Genomic DNA, 14,763 nt, shown 5'->3' with positions numbered 1-14,763 from the left:
AAAATCCCCATTCCCTCCCCACTCCAGGGAAAGGATACTGTAAAATCCCCATTCCCACCCCACTCCAGGGAAAGGATACTGTAAAATCCCCATTCCCTCCCCACTCCAGGGAAAGGATACTGTAAAATCCCCATTCCCTCCCCACTCCAGGGAAAGGATACTATAAAATCCCCATTCCCTCCCCACTCCAGGGAAAGGATACTGCAAAATCCCCATTCCCTCCCCACTCCAGGGAAAGGATACTGTAAAATCCCCATTCCCTCCCCACTCCAAGGGTAGGATACTGTAAAATCCCCATTCCCTCCCTACTCCAGGGAAAGGATACTGTAAAATCCCCATTCCCTCCCCATTCCAGGGAAAGGATACTGTAAAATCCCCATTCCCTCCCCACTCCAAGGGAAGGATACTGTAAAATCTCCATTCCCTCCCCACTCCAGGGAAAGGATACTGCAAAATCCCCATTCCCTCCTGATCAGCTGGGACTCAGGAGGCAGAGAATAGATGGGGGTGGGGCCAGTCACAGATGGTATTCAGCGGTTCTCCAAACTACTCAAAATTTCCACTACCGGTTCTCCAGAACTGGTCAGAACCTGCTGAATATCACCTCTGCCAAGGTCCCTTCCAACTCTGTTACTCTGTATTCTGCCTACTGATTAGTATTAGTAATTCTTTCCTATTGATTGACCTTAGCTTGCTCTCTGCGCCAAGGGGAGAGGAGAAGTACGATTTCCTTATTTACTTATCAGTCTTGTATGTTGCCCATCTTGCCCAAGGCGACATATTTCCTAATTTCCATTTATTTGATATACAGATTCTCTAAAAGCAAAGAATGGGGAATTGTATTTTTTGGCTAATGTTTTCCCCATTTCCCCCCCATATTAAAAGGCATAAAGTTACCATATGAGGCTGTTTTCAGTCTAATGAGCAGGTATTAAAAACAGAAATACAGCAGAGAGGAATGGATGCCAGGCCCACTAGAGATGAGTAACGATGGCATGAGCAAAATGAAGAAATCAAAGTCTCCTGGGTTTTACCCCTTTTGGGCTTTGTAGGTGTTGGCAGGGGAAGAGAAAAAGAGACTAAGAAACAGCAGAGGCTGGAGGCTGTAGCTGGAACATTTTGAGCGGGTCTCCGGCCAAAGATTGACTGCAGCAAACAGCTGGCCACTGTCCACATAACAGCCGTGAGCTTGTTGAGGCTTCCCTACCAAAGCAGGCTACAAAGGCCCAGCTGATTGAGTTGTTTACAGAAGTGAGACAGGCTCAATAAAGAGAGAAATTCCAAGGATTGGCTTGGGACACAGAGTAGAGATTGTATGCAAGAATGTCTGGGGTTTTTTCCATTGTTGAGAGATGTCACTGAGGCCACCTTGTAGACTGTTAGTGAGACTGATAGCCAAGGTTGTTTTGCACAGGTACATTTCAAAGGATCCTTTGAACAGGAAGATATTTCATCTGGGGTATGTTGGTGAATCCGAGGGCATAATTCTGGGCTGCCTGGGAGGGAAAGGTAATGTTTCATGTAATGTTTCTTGTAATGTTTCTAAAACTCTCAGAAGTCAAGTTTCACCCCCAGAGGCAGAGAGCTGGGGAAGTGAAAAACCCATAGCTTAGATACATCTCTATCAATTACCTCCATGTGTACCATGTTTCTCTGAAAATGAGACCTCCCCTGATAATAAGGCCAATCGGGCTTTTGAGCGCATGCGCTAAAATAAGCCCTCCCCCCCAAATAAGCCCTCCCTTAAAATATTGCAACACAGCAGCAGTCATGAGGTGACCACGCTCGCTGCCTCCTGCACCTCAAAAATAATAAGACCTCCCCGAAAATAAGGCCAAGCATTTATTTCAGGGGTCAAAAGAAAATAAGACCCTGTCTTATTTTCGGGGAAACACGGTAGCTAAACTATCCTGAACTGCTTATCCTCTTTCTTGCTCTAAGCCTCATCTTTGTGACATTGTCCTATGTTTTTTTTCTTCTTCCCTTTTTTGAAACCATTCATTTTTGTGGTCTATTTATTGTTTCTCTGCCAGCTTTTGGTTTGCAATCTGTGGTGTATTTCATTTCTGTCTCCCAGTCTGGAATATACTTCACTTGAACTGAGTCTCTGGCTTGCTATGCTTTTAAACTCATTATTGATGGTTCTTTGAGCTCTAATATCACAGTTTCCAGGTCCTCCCTTTGTACTTTGCACCTAAACCTCAGAAGGTCCAATTCATCATCCAGATGGCTGGTTTTCTTTCAAGCATCTCATATGGTTCATTGTGCTGAATTTCAGCGTGTGGGCCTTTGCGTTATTCTACATAGAAGATTGCTCAGGTGAAAGCCGCAAGGTACCCAGATACCTTGTAAAGGTTGATGTGACAGGACCAAAGTACTTCTCCTCTTCTCCTGGCATCCTTTACATCTTCAGAAAGAGGAGAATCTTTATTCCCATGCAGATGCCTTTTGATTCAGTGGATGGTGTAAGAGTAGGTCATTTGGCCCGTTTTCTTTATAGATTAATAAATAAAGCCAAGGCCAACTATGATTCCTTATAAAACCAAATTGATTGACCCTGTCATGGGTGAAACTGCTAGATCTGAAGCCCAAACTTTCACTCTTCCATGTGCTCTCCCTGTTCATGTCCTTCAGAGGGGGGCAAGCAACCCAGCAGCCCAGGACAAAATAACCGGTGTGTGTGGAGGCAAGGGAGCATTCCAGGAACAGCTCACGGTAATCAATTGGACTCCTACAATGAGATTATTTAAAAATAAATTCAAAGTAGAACTTGACACAGTAGCAAAAGGCCACAGATATGTGTACGTCATGAAGGTTTTAGGCAGACTGTATTTATTTGGGGAACATTGGAAAGCTAGGCAGTTTTCATTCACTTATGGTGGTTTGACTTTTTTCCCCTCCAAAGTAAAAACTACAGACTTAGAAGCAAATATTCTGTTGCGACTCTTTAGAGCTCAAATAATTCATATATGCCTTCCATTCAGAATGTATCTATTAAGGACTCTAAGCCAAAACAAGATAACCATGAGAATTCAGCTGGCTGTCAATATACTGTATATGTGGAACTCAAAAAGACATTATTCTCCTGAGCTCTCCTTTTATCTCAAAGGTTGGGCTTCAGAATTGGTTTGGACTTGAAGGAGAGCCTTTGAACTCTTTTAGGTTTGTGTCTGAACTCCTCAGTGGCAGGTTGGCGGATTTGCACACCACCCATTATGCAGTTATTTACTGGTGATGAGTAAGAACTGGAAAGAGAAGAGTCAGTGATTCTCACAACATCATAGTTTTTATAATTCCTGCCAGAACTTTTCAGGTAACATGGGGTCAGTAAGTGACAATGACTTCATTGTCCGTGAGCCCTCTTCTCCACATCAACAAATCCCACACTTTCCTGGACCCCTGTTCAGTCCTTTCATTTAGACGCCCTAGAGGGACCAAAGCAAGAGGACATCTCAGGGTAGGTAGAGTTATACCACAAACTTCTCTTTCTTAATCAATAGACACTTTGTAAACATCTATTACTCTACAAAACATGAATCAAATGGCTAATAATTTATGAAGGTTGAATTTCCATTTGCCTCTCTACGGTGATCCTCATGGAATAAACAGATGGCCACATCAAAAATAAAAAGAGAGTGTAGTGACACTCAAGCTCAAGGCTGTTTTGGACTTACTAGTTTAGCTGTTGGTTGTCCTTATTACTCCATCTTTTTAAAAAATATTTTCATTAGTGTTAGCATGAACAGTACAGATTTTTGCCCAACAGATGATTAATATTATCCGTATGGCTAAATTATCCAACTTTAATGACACCTTTTTCGTTAGTTCACTATTCCGGAACTCTAGAAACTGAAATTATTCACATTCTAGTTCAAATATCCCCACCTTGGTGCCTTCCAGATGTGGAACTCCCCCCCCCCCATAAAGACCTGGGAAGAAGTGATCATTGATAGAAGAGAATATTTGTAGCTCAGGGTTGAACTATGGCAGTGGTGTCAAACTGGTGGCCCACGGGCCAGATGTGTCACACGCAGGCCATGCCCACCCCAGCTCCGTGAATGGGGGGAAATGTTGTAAAACATCACGTGACGGCTACATTATGCAGCGAGTTTGACATCCGTCAACTATGGGGCCTTAGCACTCTCTGAGCTTGGTGGTTTCCTTGCAGACATTTCATTACCAAACTAGATAACAGCTGATGTTATCTAGTTCGATAATGAAACATCTGCAAGGAAACCATCGAGCTCAGAGAGCGCCAAGGGCCCCAAAGAAGTGTATGACACACAAAAGATTTCAGGTTCAATTCTGTCTTCTGCAAGTATAGGTTATCAGACTCCAACTCGAAAATCTAGAGCAGGGGGTGTCAAACTCAAGTCCCGGGGACCGGATCCAGCCCACGGGGTGCTTAGATCTGGCCGGCGGGCCACCCTGGAAACATTGAAGGGCTGCCCTGTGCTGCCTCTGCCAGTGAAAACGGGGCTCTGCAGGTGGCAGAGGGTTGCACCACAGGTGCTCCTGGCACGAGTGACGTCGAACCAGCCACACCCACCCCAGCCATGCCCACCCCGGCCACACCCACCCCAGCCCCCCAAGGTCAAACACAATCCTGATGCGGCCCTCAATGAAATTGAGTTTAACACCCCTGATCACCACTGCCAGAATGTTAGACAGTAAAAGACAAGAATGGACAATTTTGGGATGGCCATGAATCAAAAGAGATTTGGGGGGACTGAGGACCCTAATGGGCAGCACAACAATGGAACAAGGGTGGGAACAGTGGTTTCTCTTGATAGAAGCCAACAACTTCAAGGGCTCCTCATTCTGCCAGTTGTAGTCTCACAAAGGCAGAAAATCAAGTTAGTGGAAGAAGTTCTGAAACTAGAGCAATTTTACCCTAACTTACCATAAAGTAAGTGAGGGTAAACTTCTGCTAGTTCCAGAACATCTTCCACTAAGTTGATTTTTCTGCTTTTGTGAGCTTTTTTGCCCTCCCTTCCCTATAACTGCCTATCTTCCTCCCAGTTTCAGACAGGTTGATTCATTATTAGGCAAAACGTTTGGAAACCCTTGATGAAATAGCCAGTTAATGTCACATGCCTCTCTGTGGCAGCTGCCAGACACCATTTCTAAAACTCAGGCAGTACAGAGAAAGATTGATGAACCACAGGAATGCTACTCATTCTGGAAACAAGTTTATACTCCAAGCCACCAAGACAGAAAAATAGCAGGAGGTTGGCTTTCAGTGGCCTGGCATGGCTGGATAGGGGGAGAAGATCCCAATTTGTGGGAACTTGGCTCAGCCAACATCCTGAGTCTTAAATCCAAGCTAAGAAAACCCACTTTCTATGTTCACATGCTGTACTTAAACATAAAATGATGGCTTGGATCATACACCTGGCTAATAACTGGGTTTCCCACAAATCCTGTACCACAACCCATTTTAGCCTGGCCTAAAGTGTTGCATGAATCTAGCCAGTGTTTAAGAACTGGTTCTGCAGACGCCATTGCTCCTCCTGCCATGCCATGGAACAGCTGATCAGCACACTAAGTGTTAGACTCAGCTCCATTCTCAAGTGGCTCACAAAATTCCTGAAAATTCAACAATCAATGCAAGCCATCTCTAGCCCACCACTGAACCCAGCCACCCAAATATGATGCCTGTAGGTGAGGTTGCATTGCCTTTCCTTCTGAGGAAGGGTAAAAGATTGCAGTGGACAGGAAAGCTCAGGTGGAAACTATTTAAACACCTGCATGGAACAGAAGTAAGCAGGTGGAAGGAGGAAAGCCACTTCCTCTCTGGTTGTACTACAAATATAGGTCAACTGCTAAAAAAGGAGCATTTTCAGAGGAAACAGAAAACATTTCTTCATATAAACCTGAATTAACTCATAACATTGATCTGTCACAAGATATGGTGATAATCACTTTTAAGATGTTTTTCATCAGAGATTAAGAGAAGTTTGGGCTGGATTTGATGATTGAACACCCTCTTGCAGCATTTGGACTGTGGGTTTGCTCCACCAGTGGTGGAGATTCTTTCTGCCGCTCCGATCTTACAATTAGATAGAAAGACACATGATGTAGTTCTTTGTGTTGAATACCGAAGAGCCTGGCCAGCAGAGGGCGTTTGAAGGAAGCCCTCTGATTGGCCAAGGCGCGCGCTCCAGCCGGCGGGAGAATTCAAGGGTTTCTATTGGTTTGCCGGCTGACAGCTGTAAGTATAAATAGCTGTCAGCCAGCTCGCGTTTTGTTCGTTCCTGTCAGCCTGTTCTGTTAATAAACCTGTTGAACTGACAGCTGCCTCAGTCTCCTCACTACAGATCTAACACTGGTGACGAGGACAGGCGACACGGACCCCTTCGTAGTGCCGCCAATGGCTACCAACGCCGCCTTTTCGCCTTTCAGGCCAGAGGCTGAGGCTTGGGAAGCGTTTCTCGAGAGATTCGAGTGCTTCCTCATAGCCCATGATCTCATCAGCCTCTCTCAGGAGAGGAAACGCAGCATCTTCCTTAACTATTGCGGCGCGGAGATGTTCGCCACTGCTAGGGCTCTTGCTGCCCCAGAACCAGCAAACTCGCTGCCGTGGGACGACCTGATGACTCGCCTCAAACACCACTACGAGCCCGCGCCATCCCGTTTCGCCCGGCGACAGTACTTTCGTCGGTGCATCCAGAAAGAGGGCCAAACCATTGCCCAGTAAGTCGCTGCTCTCCGAGCTGAGGCGAGCCTGTGCGAGTTCAGCGACCTAGAAGAGGCGCTGCTGGAGCAGTTCATTTATGGGCTCCGCGACGTAAAACTGCATCGCCGCATTCTCGCACGACCAGAATTGACTTTAAAAATTGCGGTCGATGATGCCAGAGCCTATGAAATGGCTGACCAATCCACCCCGGATTTCAGCCACCTCAGCCAGCACCCTCACGCTGCCTATGTGCCGCCTTCTCCCTACGCGGCTTCCTCCGCCTCCTACGTGCATTCTACAGCCTCTGCTTTCCGTACAGAAGTTGATCAGACCGTCGACCGCCTCCAGTCGCTCTCCACCAGAGACGGACGTCAATGCCTGAGTTGTGGCGGCCGCCACCAACGATCTCAATGCCGGTTCCGTCAAGCCCTTTGCCACAATTGCGGCCGAAAGGGCCACCTGGCCGCCGTGTGCCATTCCGCGCCTCCGGACAGATGACCCGCGCAACAACCTCCTCACCCTCCCCGTAATCCAGCCCATTTACCTGGCCGTCGCCAAAATTCCCTCACCGTTGGCGACGCGGCCACTGCTTTTCCTGAATGGCTGGTGGACTCGGCCTCTTCCTCTGCGGAGGGCCGAGGTAAGCTGCATCTCCCAATAACTTTAGAGGGAGTGCCAACCTCCATGGAGGTGGACACGGGATCGGCTAGATCCATCATGTCATGGGACACATTTCACTCTTTGCTGCCTAAAATCCGGCGCTCTAGCCTATTGCCCCCAGACTGTCGCCTCCGTGACTATCAGGGGAACCCCATTGATTTGCTTGGCTGTGGCAATTTTAACGTTACCTATGGTTCCCGCCACGCCACGCTGCCGCTCATCGTAAAAAACCCTCTGTCCTCTTTGCTAGGCCTAGATTGGTTTAGGGCACTAGGGCTCTCAATAGCGGGGGTGCATTCCCTACTTCCCTCTCCTCTTCCCTCTTCTACTTCTCTCTCTTCTCTCCTAACTGAGTTCGCTGACGTTTTCAGCCCCTCCCTGGGTTGCTATACAGGTTCCCCCATTTCCCTAAACCTCGACCCTTCCATAGCCCCCATTCGTTTGAAGGCTCGCCGTCTGCCGCTGGCTCTTAAAGCCAAGGTAGACGCGGAGCTAGATAAGCTTCTCCGCCAAGGCATACTGGAACCCGTGAACTTCTCTCCATGGGAAACGCCAATAGTGGTGCCCCTTAAGTCCGACGGATCCGTGAGGATCTGCGCGGACTTTAAATCTACATTAAATAAAGCCCTGCAAGCGCACCCCTATCCTGTGCCCGTGGTGCAGCATGTTCTGCACTCCCTAGGCAATGGGCGCATTTTCGCCAAGCTAGACCTCGCGCAGGCGTATCAACAGGTGCCCGTGGACGAGCCCACCGCGCTTGCGCAGACGATAGTTACCCACCGCGGGGCATTCAAATGCCGCAGGCTGCAATTCGGAGTCAGTGTGGCCCCGGGAATTTTTCAAGGATTAATGGAGCGCCTGCTCCATGCCATTCCCGGGGTCACCCCGTACTTCGACGACGTCTTGATCGCAGCCCCCGATGCTGCGGGGCTCGTTCAGACGCTGCGTGTTGTCCTACAGCGCTTCCGCGCTGCGGGACTCCACTTGAAGGCCGAAAAATGCCAACTGGGGGTTTCTGCTGTAACCTTCCTCGGTTACCGCATCGATGCCGCGGGCATCCACCCCGTCCCAGCTAAACTTGACGCCATCCTAGCTGCCCCCCCCCACCCCAATCTAAAGCGGAGCTACAAGCCTTCCTGGGGCTTCTAAATTTTTATGCCTCCTTCATTCCCCACAAAGCTTCCCTGGCCGAGCCCCTTCACCGCCTTTTGGACTCCAAGGCCCCTTGGAGCTGGAGCAGGCACTCGCGGCTGTCAAGCACTCCCTCGCTTCTCCTCCAGTCCTCGCCCAGTACGACGAGTCTCTTCCACTAACCTTAGTTTGTGACGCCTCTCCTTTTGGGGTGGGCGCCGTCCTTAGCCATTCTTTCCCTGATGGCTCGGAACGTCCCATAGCGTTTTACTCCCGCACCTTATCAAGGCCTGAGCGCAATTACAGCCAGCTTGATAAGGAGGCGCTGGCTGCCGTTGCGGGGGTAAAGCGCTTCCACCATTACCTATACGGACGTCCCTTCTCTCTTATTACAGACCACAAGCCGCTTCTAGGCATCATTGCCGGGGATCGCCCCACCCCTCCCATCCTGTCCCCTCGCATGTTGCGATGGGTTGAATTCCTTTCTGCCTATTCCTACACTCTTCCTTATCACCCCGGCGGCCATATAGCTCACGCAGATGCTTTGAGCCGCTGCCCCTTGCCAGTTCCCATTCACGACCTGGCTCCTACTATTAAGGTCTGCCTTATTGACGACCTGTCCCTCCCTATGTCCGTCTCGGACATAGCTGCGGCGTCTGCGACCGACACTGTAGTCCTCCGCGCTATGGCCGCCGTAACTCGAGGATGGACCGCTTATTCTAAGGATCCCCTCCTCCTGCCCTTTTTCCGCCGCCGTTGCGAGCTCTCAGTAGTGCAGGATTGCCTCCTCTGGGGCTCCCGCGTCGTTATCCCCTCTTCCTTGCGCGCCGCTGTGCTGTCTCGCCTCCATGACGGCCACCCAGGCATCGTCCGAATGAAGGCCCTTGCGGATATGTCTGGTGGCCGTCTATGGATGCGGACATCGCCTCCTATGTGCAAGGTTGCTCCGCCTGCCAGCGGGTGCAGGCTGCCCCCCCCACCGCTCCTCCCCGCGATTGGGAGCAACCTATGGGCCCATGGAGTCGATTGCACATCGATTTCATGGGTCCGCTCGATGGCCACTCCTTCCTAGTCGTGGTAGATGCGTGGTCAAAATGGGTTGAGCTCTTCCCCATGACCACCACCACCTCCGCGGCCACGATCCGCGTTCTCAACTCCCTTTTCACAACACATGGGCTGCCCGATGTTATCGTTTCCGATAACGGGCCCCAATTCACCTCGTCTGAATTCCTTTCGTTCCTCACCTCCCTGGGCATCCGCCATGCCCCAATTTCACCGTACCATCCGGCCAGCAATGGCCTGGCGGAACGTGCCGTACGCTCTGCAAAGGATGCCTTTGCCCGTATGGCAGCCCTTCCCTGGCCCGAACGCATCCACACCTACCTCCGTACCCAACACACCACCCCTTGTTCCTCCATGGGAAAAGCTCCCTCTGAGCTGTTAATGGGTCGCCGCCTCAGGTCTACTTTGGACCGCCTGCATCCCCTCTGTTCTCCCCCTTCCTTTCACCCCTCCACCCCCCCGAGGTCCTTTCTAGTGGGGGAGGAAGTTTTCGCCCGGAATTTTGCAGGGGAGCCAAAATGGGTACCCGGTAAGATCTCAGATGTAACAGGACCCTGCTCTTACAGGGTCCTCCTCTACGATGGGAGATCTTGGAGGCGCCATTTAGACCTGTTGCGGTGACGACCGGCAGAAGTTCCAGCAATTGCAGCCAGCGAACAGAAACAGCCAGGCCCTATCAACGCCGCCTGCCGGCCCAACCAAACACAAAATCCTAGCTCCGAGTCAGCGCAGATTGTTCCCGGTGCGTTTGGTCCCTTACCTGTTCTGTTGCATCCACCTCCAAGGGTTGGGCCTGTCGCGGCCGCTCCTCCGGCGCCTCGTCACAAGGGCGGAGCCGACACTCCTTCTGCCTCGGACACCATACCAACTATGCCGAGGCGTTCCCAGCGCGTGCGCAGACGACCGAGTTACTTGGACGATTATGCATGCGCAATCCGGGGGAAAGGGGTGTTGAATACCGAAGAGCCTGGCCAGCAGAGGGCGTTTGAAGGAAGCCCTCTGATTGGCCAAGGCGCGCGCTCCAGCCGGCGGGAGAATTCAAGGGTTTCTATTGGTTTGCTGGCTGACAGCTGTAAGTATAAATAGCTGTCAGCCGGCTCGCGTTTTGTTCGTTCCTGTCAGCCTGTTCTGTTAATAAACCTGTTGAACTGACAGCTGCCTCAGTCTCCTCACTACAGATCTAACACTTTGCTTTCTTTTTTCAGAGCATGTTCAAATGCAAACTTCCTGGTAGACAAAAATACCATAGTGTTACTTTGATTTCAGGTTTACTCCACGGTATACAGGTCGTCCTAGAGTTATGACCACAATTGAGGCCAACATTTATGTTGCTGAGCAAAGCATTTGTTAAATGAGTTTGCTGCATTTTATGACTTTATTTGCCATTTTTGTTAAGTGAATCACTGCAGTTGTTAAGTGAATCTGGATTCCCCATTGACTTTGCTTGACAGAAGGTCACAAAAGAGGACCATATGACCCCAGGACACTGCAACAGTCATAAATACATGCCAGTTGCCAAGTGTCTGAATTTTGATCACGTGACCGTGGGGATGATGCAACGATTGTAGGTGTGAAAAATGGTCGTAAGTCATTTTATTTCAGTGCCATTGTAACTTTGAACAGTCACTAAATGAACCGTTGTCAGTTGAGGACTGCCTGCATTCCAATACAATTGAATGAATAAACATTCTATCTGGAATTATTGATAATTACATATGTCTGGACTTCAGGATCCAACGATGCTTAAATGCAGACTTGAACTTGGATTCAGTTACAGATCATATGAAGAAACAACAATAGAAATGGAAAATTCCCCTGAACTTGTGTAATGGATTTTTCCTCATAATGCAGTGCCTACCATATTTTTCCGGTAATGCATTAAGTGAAGGGCTTTTCTTGCAGATGGAATATCTTCACCCCTGCAAGTTTGGGCCCTGCTACTTTTACCTTGCAGAAACTGAGCACAGCTGAGCCTGAAAGGCCTTTACCCTCAAAATTAACTTGGTCCTCCCAAACTTAAAGCAAAAGGAGACTTGGTGCTTAGGGACCTGGCACATAGTCCCAGAGAAGAACCAGTTGATTTTAAGCAAACGAGGGCAAGATTGTTGGGGAAAGTGAGAGGAGACTGCCAAGAGAGGACTGGAAAGAACATTGGTGTTTCAAGTCTAGACAAATACCCCATGTTATTAGAGGGGATAATTAAATCCATCCCAAAGCTCAAAATGAGACAAGCTTTGGTAGCTGGTTCCATCTGTCTTAAATACTTCCTTTGGTTTATTATTTTATTCCCCTCTGTTTTTTACATATCCTTTCAAACATTATTGCGTGCCAGTTCTACTCTTTTCTCTTAAGCCAATGTTGCTTCGTTTTCCCTAGTGTTTTTTTAAAATTGAACTTAAACATGACTTTAAATATAAATATCATTTGTGACAAAGTGGCACGCAGGCTAGTACCGTAATAAAACTTGCCTTCTCCCTTGTAGCCAATAGAGGTAACACAACTCTTTGTAATAGGAGCAGAAACTGTGCCACGTTTTCACATACTGCTGATGACTTTGCTAACGCTATGATGGAAATCTTTCCCTCCAATAATTGCTCTCAGTTCCATTTTGAAGAAACCTCTGTGAAATTGCCTCTTCCGTTTATCACTTTAATTCACATCTTGATCCAAGCCTTCACTCCGTTATTGAACAGTGGCGCTCTCTGTCTTTATAGAAAAGTGGACATACAACCATTCCTTTGGTGACTGCTCAAAGTTACAATGTCATCGAAGAAAGTGATTTATGACAAGTTCTTATACTTACGACTGTTGTAGCACACACACCCCAGACCAGAGGTGGGTTCCTACCGGTTCGGCCAAGTAGGTAGTAACTCAGCCTGCCACGCCCCCAAACCAATTCTATTGGTGGCGGCGTAGGCACCGCCATCTTGTTTTTTCAGTACTGCGCATGCCACACTCGTGGCACATCCCTGAGCGGACCGGCAGTGGCAGCAGCCAGAACCCACCCCTGCCCCAGACACACGATCAAAATTTGGGTACTTGGCAACTGGCGTTTATTTATGATGGTTGCAGGGTCCCAGAGTTATATGATCAACATTTACAACTTTTCCAGGCATCTTTCAGCAAGCAAAATGAATGGCGAAATGGATTTGCTGAATGACCACATGACTCAGTTAATTGCAGCGAGTCACTTAACAACGGTGGCAAAAAAGGTAGTAAAATTGGGCACGACTCATTTAACAAGCACCTTGTTTAACAATGGAAATCCTGGTCCCAATCGTGGTTGTTAGCTGAGGGCTACCTACCCATCCTTACGATTTCTGAATGCCATTTTGCCTATGGCAGAAGCTTGGGCTAAAACACTTTGCTCTTGATGGGTGTAGGACAACTCATTGCAGGAGATCTTGGTGCGGGACATGAGTTACACTAATATTGTTGAAATGGTGGAAATAGAATCATTAAAGAAAGGATGCCAAAGGAGGGACAAACGAAATGTGAACGAGAAAAATTAAAAAATTAAAATAATTATTAAATTGTCCTGCAGCGAGTTGGCCCGTGGTGAGTTGGCCATGGCAAGATGTTTCGAGGTGAGTTGACTGGTAGTTGGCCATTGCGAGTTGGCCATGGCAAGTTATCCCTGGCTCTCAATAGGTAAAGGTAAAGGTTCCCCATGCACATATGTGCTAGCCGTTCCCGACTCTAGGAGGCAGTGCTCATCTCAGTTTCAAAGCCGAAGAGCCAGCGCTGTCCGAAGACGTCTCCGTGGTCATGTGGCCAGCATGACTAAACACTGAAGGCGGCCAGAATGCTGTTACCTTCCCACCAAAGATGGTCCCTATTTTTCTACTTTCATTTTTACATGCTTTCGAACTACTAGATTGGCAGAAGGTGAGACAAGTAACGGGAATTCACTCCGTTACGCGGCACTAGGGATTCGTTACACGGTGCTGGCTCTTAATAGTCCTCTGCTTTCCATTGCACCCATGGTTTTCTGTTACTCTATTATGCTAACTCTGCCAACCCATCCAAAACAGAAAGACTCTTACATTGAGTTCCAGAGAGTGCTTACGATTCCCTTGGCAGCACTTCCCCTCCGTTCCTATTTGCATCAGGCCAAGCACACCTAAATTTCTCTGTAGTCCGTAATTTTATTTCCCATCGCAGACAATCTAGCACGTCTCATGAGCGCCAAAGCAAAGACGTCCGAATAAGGATGGCACCATGAAAAGCTAATGTTTAAGCTAACATTTTAAGTTATTTATTTTTGCTCGAATCGTATTTTGATTTGTTACAATCCTTAAGAAACTTCAGAAAACTCAGTTTACTGAGACAATAAATAATGCAAACTTAGATATCCTAACTAACTAAAATGGGTGGAACCAGAGCAGCCAGATTTTGACCAATTTCCAGAAGGCTATAAAAGTGGGAACCATTCTTGCCTAGAGGAGAGGGCTATTCCATGGGAGCAGAGCCCCTACAGAGAATCTTGCCACTGAGCACAAGAACAGATGAAAAAAGCATGCAAATCCTGCACACTTACTGTCTTATATTTTTAATAAAGCAGCTCTATTACTTAAACAAATTCAAAGAGTTTCTTGGGATCCCCAAACTTTTGAAATGCTTTTAAGTTTCAAAACAATTTCTCCTTACATATTATATCTGATGTATATGCTTCATATATCATATGACATGTATTTAGGTGAGAATGAAACACACAGCACTGAAATGTTTTTATAGTAGGTCTGCTTTAGTTGGTTTCTGATTTTTGGGGAATTTCTTCTTAGTTAGTTTTGTTCCTCAATCTCACCAGTGTTTCCTTCTTTTATGGTTTGCAGGGTATATATGGAACAACGGAGAATAGCCCAGTAACTTTCATGGGCTTCCCTCAAGACAACATAGCACAGAAAACAGAGACCGTAGGATATATTTTACCACACACAGAGGTGACTAGACTCTTTGCTACAAGTTCTGGTATCACCAGTGGTGGAATTCAAAATGTTTTACTACCGGTTCTGTGGGCGTGGCTTTGTGGGCATGGCAGGGGAAGGATCTTGCAAAATCCCCATTCTCTCCCCACCCCACTAAACTGCTTTCCAGCTCTATTCTCCTGTTGAGGGCAACAAAAGAAGATCGGTTGGGAGGCAGCAGGGGCGGTGCCAGCCTATTTGCTGGTTCTCCGAACTACTCAAAATTTCTGCTACTGGTTCTCCAGAACCTGGCAGAACTGGCAG

At 47.9% G+C, this 14,763-nt stretch overlaps 1 protein-coding gene across 1 annotated transcript in view; it reads left to right on the top strand.

Annotated features, from left to right (window-relative positions):
* ACSF2 (acyl-CoA synthetase family member 2) overlaps window positions 1-14,763 on the top strand; it is a 76,891-nt gene that overhangs the window by 54,597 nt on the left and 7,531 nt on the right. The window contains exon 11 of the mRNA XM_081937077.1: window positions 14,368-14,475. Within this exon, the coding sequence (XP_081793203.1) occupies window positions 14,368-14,475 (108 nt within the window). The remainder of the gene's footprint in view (window positions 1-14,367; window positions 14,476-14,763) is intronic.

Source organism: Natrix helvetica (genome assembly GCF_964273705.1).
Source record: "Natrix helvetica genome assembly, chromosome: 1".
In the NCBI taxonomy this organism is placed as follows: Eukaryota; Metazoa; Chordata; class Lepidosauria; order Squamata; family Natricidae; genus Natrix; species Natrix helvetica.
This window is presented reverse-complemented; position numbering and strand designations above follow the sequence as displayed.